We start from the raw sequence: 7,475 nt of genomic DNA on the forward strand, positions 1-7,475 counted from the left end.
GATCGAGGAGTTTCGAGGAATACCAGATAAAAACTTGGGGGGTGCTTAGCGTGATTGGGAAGGCTTGGTAATTGCTTTGTAAATTCTCGTGGCCTTTGAGTCTAATTTAAAGTTGTCGGTTCCTTTCCGACGATCTTTGACCAGCAATAGAATCGCGCAGAAAGGTTCCAAGAAAAAGATACAATTATACGAATTTGACTAAAGGGATCATGAAATGGTAGACACTGCCTATACTTCGTAATGCTAGAGACTAACTGAGAGCTAGCTCTAGAACGAGGGAAGCGAGAATTGACTATACGCTCGGTTTTGCAGTATATCTTCATATTTCGTCTGCACTGAGCTTTTGACAGCGCTTCACCAGGTGTCACTTTACGAGAATCTATGACGTTTCACCTTCGTCACTTCGTGACAAACTCTCAGTAACCAGTGACAAACTTATCGGACATATTAACTTTAGTTGATATTAGTAATTCTAGAGAATGCTTTGGTTGAGATACTCAAGGTTGGGTCCTTTGAGATTAAGACTGTTAAAAACGTCCTATAACAGACCCCTAACATTTTAGCTTTATGATTAAAGCATGAATCGAAAGTTTTTAAAAATATTATTTTTTTTAACCAAATAATGCAGATATTGCAAAATCGTTGCCCGCAATACTATTTGGGATTTTGTTTGTACATACACAGGAAACTCTTGCCGGTTTTTAGTCAATAAAAAGATAAAAAACACCCGAGCAAGTAGTATAATAATAATCATAATAAATTGAAAATGGATTTTGTTCCGCATTTCGGGGTTGTAAAGGAAAATGGTCATTTTCGAACGTTGCTGCAGCTTTTTGTAAGTTTATGTTCAAAGTTGGAAAAAAAGATCAAGAGTTCGATCATATAGATCGTTGCAACTTGCAAGGTGTCTCTCTAATATTTTAACAAATAAAATATTGTCGTACCCGGACATGTATATCATTGTAAATCTAAATAGTGACGCAACATTGTCACGTATGGTAGTGAACATATGTCACGGAAAATTGCCCAACAAAAAGTTATCTTTAGAGATGGTAAAAAAATTATTTATTATTATCAAACCCAAAATTAATGCAATCCTCATTATAGCCGTTATTGAAACGATGGAAGTGAAGTTACAGGCATCTTTAGCCGCGCAAAAATGAGCAGCAGCTCCCAAGTCCTGAGAAAGGATTTCAAAAACCACATGATAAAAGTAAATGCTCGAATTATTTGCCTTTTTTAATCCATGCTGTAATTGTGTAAACCCCCCTAATTTTACTTACATAAGCGTGGTTCATTTCATTTGCTGTACTTGAGATAAGCAAGGTCAACTGTAACATTTTGTTATTAAATAATTTCTTGTAAAATTTGTTTTTGACTAAGTAAGATAATTAACTCCTAAGTTAATCTTAGAGTATATTTTCTTTTTACCAATTTTATTTCATAATTATTCAGAGTTAAAATGGATCAGAAATGCATCTTTCTTTCTTTTAGTTTTCAGAAAATAATATGCTCAGGGAAAAAAATCAACTTGACACATAATTTTGGAATTTTCAATGGCTAAATTGCACAATATTCAATAATTACCAGCGTGTAAATTAAATATTGATAATTTTCATATGTATAAAAAACTTGCATTTTTGCTGGGGACAATAGATTAATATAAAATTTTATTCTTGTATCATTAACTTACATATTTCTAAGACGCGTGACATTTTCCAGCCACGAATTAATCTTACTTAGTTAATTTACAAATAGCCTCTTTGCCATAAACCGGTACTAGTTCTAAATCTAAATCCAAAAGGCTAATCAGCAATGAATTTCGTGCAAGTCCCAGTTCGAGATTTATTTATTTATTTTATTAATTTATTTGGTTTAACAAAGTATTCTTCCTACAAATTAAGCAATATTTAGGCCTAGATCCTGTTATATTTCTAAAATTAAAATTCCCATAAAAACAGCGATAAAATGATGAAAAAGATACAAAAAATATAATAAAATAGAATAAAATGGTGATTTAGGTGGGAATCAATTTATATCAACAGTATCTGAAGGGTTCTCTTTCGTATGCGTCAACATGTGACGCTTCAACGAAGATTTGATGGCGAGTCTCTTCTGACACGTGGGACATTAATGAGGCTTTTCGCCGGAATGCAAGACAGAATGACGATCGAGATTTTCCCTTCGAGTAAAAGCCCTGCCACATTCCTGGCATTCAAAGGGCTTTATCTTTTCGTGCACTTCACGAATGTGCATTCGTAGACGGGCCTCGCTGTTGAACACCTTTCCGCAAGCTTCGCAACTGAATCCATTTTCATCCTGAAAGATTAATTATAGAAATACCCGATCAAATATATCAAGGACTCATGGAGTAGCGAGTTCGTTTGCTGACAATTGACTCACAGTGTGGGAAAACAAATGGGCTTTCAATCCACCCGCTTGAATGAATTCTTTTTCACAATACTCACATTTATGCGGTCGAAATCCAGTGTGAGTTCTCATGTGACGGTTAAGGGTCTCCTTTTGGGAGAAGCTGACGCCGCAATCGATACAGGCGTATGGTTTTTCACCGGTAAGTATTCTCCTATGCTTAGTGAGCGCCCTCGTGGAAGGGAAGGCCTTGGAACAAAGATCGCATTTGAATGGACGCTCGCCAGTATGAGTGCGTTCGTGAATTTTAAGAAGAGATGTTCCATAAAAATGTTTGGTACAAAAATTGCACTTGTATTTTTTAGGTCTCAGGACTTCCCCAGCATGAGCACGAAGATGTTCGTCAAGATTGTCCTAAAATTTCAACAGAAAGTACAATATTTAATTTTATTTAAAAATGAAGAAAGCTAAAAAATATTGTACTTGAATAAAAACATAAACTATAGTGTACAACAAAAATATACTAAACCATAGTAAAAGCACGAAAAATTATCATCTAAACAGTTTTGGTTGAACTAATTAAAACTGCAAGCTACCAGCAAGTACAATTATAATGATAATTGTAAGTCAAGTTTCGTTATTCACCATTCCATTTACCCAAAACGCATCCTTAATCATTTAAAGAATATGCAGCAGAAAACAGTACAATGTTAATTAAGTTAGAGTTACACCAAGAAGGAATTTACTATAAGAAGACCTAAGTAGCGCGATTTTTCGCTTCTACTCTTATGCCGGTGTTAGTGGACAAGTAAGCCCCACCCCTTTCATGTCCGTCATTGCTCTGCGCATTCCTATTGGATCCCGTGGGGATAGGTCATACAGACGCCAATGACGTATTCCGACTAGATAAAAAACCTCGAGCAAAGTAAACAAAAAATGGAGGCTGCCAGCGGTGCTAAAACGGTACGCGAATGGTTTTTATTTGCCATTAAGAAGTTAGTTAAAGGTTTTGAACCTAACTTAATGGATTTTGAATACGTGTCTCTACGTGAAAATCGTTCGTTCTATAATTGTTTCTAAATCGAATCAAGAGTACTATACTTATGATTTCGTGAGTTTCAAAAACCAAACCAAGGCTTAATGAGAAGGTAAAAGAGATAGATGGTGGAAAACATAGAGTAAGATAAAATATTAAGTCCCGCCTTGGTTTCCGGCCTCGCCCCACCTATGAGGTGGGATTGTCGACTATCACGCGCGCACAGGACGCCGTTTTAGGCCTTCTTATAGTAAATTCCTTCTTGGTTACACGTATAATATTTTTGTGAAATCTACTCGTTAAATCACACTTTCTCTGCAGAATAACTGTAGATAATTTGGTTACCTTTCGAGTATAAACTTTGCCACAAACTTGGCACACGTGAGACGGAGGTGCTTGTCCCGAACACGAAGTCATCATATGACGATCCAAATGATATTTGCGCGAAAATGTTTTCTTGCAAATTCCACACGTCAGGATTTTCTCCATGGCTGGTCCTGTATGAGTAGCAACATGTTCGTGGAGTTCCGCTTTGCTGTTAAATTTGTCTCCGCATCTTGTGCATTCTTCGTTGCCTTCATTCAGTTTCTGAAGGAAAAAAAACATAAATTTGTTCAAACACACTATGCCTATATAAAGAAAAACGGTTTAAACTGTCCAAACTTCGGGGGAAGCGTAACCATCCTCGCTTTCAAGATTTTCTTTCTCCTTGTTTTCTTTATCCTTAAGAATGACTGCATCGCAGGTCAGCTGATGAATGGAAAGAGTGTCTTTGTTCGGGAATATTTCGCCACACGCTACGCAAACTTCGGGAGGTTGTTGTTGTTGGGATGACTTGGCTGCAGTTTTTTTCGGGGTCTTCAGCTCATTTATCTTGCATGTTTTGCAATCTCCAAAGTCTTTGTTGTTCTTGCTCTTGCAAACATTGCAAGTAACCATCTTGGCCTTTTTCACTTTCGACAAGCAATTTACGCGACGTGAAACGTTTAATGTCATCTTCGCTTTCCTTGTCCGAAAAGTACTGGTGGCGAAAGTAATCTCGTCATCGCTGGAGCGTTGATTTTTTAAAATGGCAGCGCTAATTGATGGTGGTGGTAGATTCTGACGAAGAGAATCATCGGCAAGTGTCGCGACAGGTAAATTTATTTCGTCACCATCTTGGTCTCGATCAGGTAACCGCGTCGCGTCATCATCTTGGCCTTGATCAGGTAACCGCGTTGCGTCATCATCTTGGCCACGATCAGGTAAACGAGTTTCGTCAATATTTGATCCTCATTTCCTTTGAGAGTTTTACTGGCGGTAATTTCTACCCCCGATGACTTCTTTTCGTTGGAACCACTAGTTACGTCTCCAATCAGGTCCAATTCCATGGCACTTGCAATCGTTAAATTAAGTTCACTAGCATTCATCGATCTACCAGGGATACGTGTCATTGATAAGACATCAATTGGGACATTTTTAGACGCAGATGCTGGTGACAACGTCAACGGTTTCTTGAAACGCGCCACAGCAATTTTATCAAGCGTAACTTTCTTCGAAATAGTTTCAGACGAAGACTTATTTTCGTTGGAACCACTAGTTACGTCTCCAATCAGGTCCAATTCCATGGCACTTGCAATCGTTAAATTAAGTTCACTAGCATTCATCGATCTACCAAGGATACGTGTCATTGATAAGACATCTATTGGGACATTTTTAGACGCAGTTGCTAGTGAAGACGTCAACGGTTTCTTGAAACGCGCCACAGCAGTTTTATCAAGTGTAACGTTCGTCGAAATAGTTTCAGGTGACGACGGCAAAGGAACAAGTAAAAAGTCTTCTTCTTCAACGACGTATTTAGATTCGAGGCATTTTTCGAACCATTCCGGTTTAAGGCATTTAATCTTCCATTGGTAAGCGGCTTTGAACTTTTCCCCAGTTGCTGAACTTCAACCCTGACATTTACTTCAGTGAAAGTTTTGAGGCGGCTAAAATTGATCAAAATAAAATATACATACTATCAAGTTTCGAGAACGAACTGTTCCAGCTTTTAGAAAGTAACGGGTGTCATATCTTAGGACCAGTTGCCTTACTTATGGCATTAGCTAGTGAAAACCAACACATTGTTCGAAGACCGCATCCCTGTTATAATTTGATCATGAGGGACTGTATTGTCACGTTTTCAAACATCAGAAATAGTAACCGTAAAGGCGAACTAACCACTAAAATTCATCGCATGGGAGGACAGGTTCAAAACGTAGTGAATATGAAAAGCACGCATCTAATTACTGGTGAGTGAATTTAATTTTGTTTTTAAGATACTTTAGATAGACATAGGAGCAGGGAGACATTGGGAAACCGTCAGGGAGTTTTTAGAATTTTAAGCAAAGTCGTGGAATTTTCCTTTTGTGTACATAATTTATTGAGGTTTTAAGAATGTTGCAATAAGTACCCTTTTAAAGATCAATTCCAAATTAAGAGTTGACTTGATTATAACAAATAATTTTGGTTAACATTCATAACTAGTTTTGAATTGTGTCAAAAATAGAAAGGGAAAATAAAATTAAGGAAATAGGGAACACCTAGGTATAGTGATGTACAATGGCTTAGCTAGGAATAGCGCCCATATTTTTCACTGTCGGGGCTACGGAAAACTCCTCCCCAATCTCTCGGCTTAAACCTCAAAGCAGTGTTGTCAATGTCAGGCCCTCTTTGAGTCAAATTGCTCAAGTTCTGAATCAGACTGAACTACTAGCCTTTCTGCAATCTCTTGATTCATAAACGGTCTGGCAATGCTGAGGGAACGGCAATAAAAAACCTTTTGTGTAAACCATGTAAATTAAGCTTACTTCCATCAAATAGACCATAGACAGCTTTCATTTGGGGGAGCTGAGTCTCGTGACATAATTTAACTCTGCCATATTGGTGGGTTTAAAGCAGGAATGAAGCGGTAGGACTTAGGAGGGTGAAAGCTCTCCATTTCGATGTAACTAAGTGGGAAGGACACGGGGGGTAAAACACCGCCTTCCATCTCGCATTTTGACGCCTACGCTGTAGTCTTCTTATATCATGAGAGTGCGCAGGGACGTTAATGTCTCAACCCCCTTTTATGTCCCGATACTGATGGTTGGCTACGCTCTTCTTTTACGTCGAAAAGGTCCATAGAGCTCAACTGAGCACGAGTGAAGTGCGTAGCGTTATCTAGACTTTAGCTATGACAATCGGCATTTCCGTTACGTGACACTGGCCATTCACTACTCCAGGAAATAGTGACACTACTACCACTTAAAAATATAGTTCATGACACACCCCTACTTAACGCGTTGTACATCCCTTTAAGTCGGCTAGGAATTTGATGATCCGATCATTTTAAATTGCAAACTGTTCGATGTTTCTAATCCTAAAAAATTTTACCCCGTTAAGTCCATAATTTTAACTGTAAATCCATCTTAATGTAGAAACCAACGGAAATGAGAAATATTACGCTGCGATGAAGAACAATATAAAAATTATGCTGCCATCTTGGGTAGACGAAATGTCGCTTGATAATTCGAATCAGCCTAAACCTCACAATGACCCAATCTACGAAAAACATGAATTTCCATTATTTCACGGGATTAAATTATCGGTTTCGAACATAGACTTTCCAAGTCAAAATCGAATTCGGGCTTTAACGGTACAAAATGGCGGCCAGTACTCGGACCAACTCAAAATGGGTGATGTCACGCATTTACTATCACCTACGGCAACTGGTGAAAAGTTCAAAGCCGCTTACCAATGGAAGATTAAATGCCTTAAACCGGAATGGTTCGAAAAATACCTCGAATCTAAATACGTCGTTGAAGAAGAAGACTTTTTACTTGTTCCTTTGCCGTCGTCACCTGAAACTATTTCGACGAACGTTACACTTGATAAAACTGCTGTGGCGCGTTTCAAGAAACCGTTGACGTCTTCACCAGCAACTGCGTCTAAAAATGTCCCAATAGATGTCTTATCAATGACACGTATCCCTCGTAGATCGATGAATGCTAGTGAACTTAATTTAACGATTGCAAGTGCCATGGATTTGGACCTGATTGGAGACGTAACT

General features: G+C 38.2%; 1 protein-coding gene across 1 annotated transcript; it reads right to left on the minus strand.

The window, feature by feature from the left end:
- Positions 1-1,942: 1,942 nt before the first annotated feature.
- Positions 1,943-5,013, minus strand: LOC149588960 (uncharacterized). Its single transcript, XM_089861873.1, has 4 exons — positions 4,743-5,013; positions 4,070-4,677; positions 3,752-3,994; positions 1,943-2,784 (listed from the first exon to the last, which is right to left on the minus strand). The coding sequence occupies exons 1-4, from the start codon at positions 5,011-5,013 to the stop codon at positions 2,365-2,367; spliced, it is 1,542 nt and encodes a 513-aa protein (XP_089717999.1). The 3' UTR covers positions 1,943-2,364.
- Between the last annotated feature and the right edge of the window lie 2,462 nt (positions 5,014-7,475).

The sequence above is a fragment of the Phalangium opilio genome, unplaced genomic scaffold (genome assembly GCF_054372755.1).
Source record: "Phalangium opilio isolate 3A_F unplaced genomic scaffold, DU_Popi_V2 ptg000523l_1, whole genome shotgun sequence".
Taxonomy (NCBI): domain Eukaryota; kingdom Metazoa; phylum Arthropoda; class Arachnida; order Opiliones; family Phalangiidae; genus Phalangium; species Phalangium opilio.

Coding starts and splice junctions, on each gene's coding strand:
- LOC149588960 (XM_089861873.1), bottom strand. CDS start 5,013: ATGGAATTGGACCTGATTGGAGACGTAACTAGTGGTTCCAACGAAAAT. Junction 3,995..4,069: donor ATGGTTACGCTTCCCCCGAA/GTTTGGACAGTT, acceptor TTTTTCCTTCAG/AAACTGAATGAAGGCAACGA. Junction 2,785..3,751: donor GCAAAGTTTATACTCGAAAG/GTAACCAAATTA, acceptor TTGAAATTTTAG/GACAATCTTGACGAACATCT.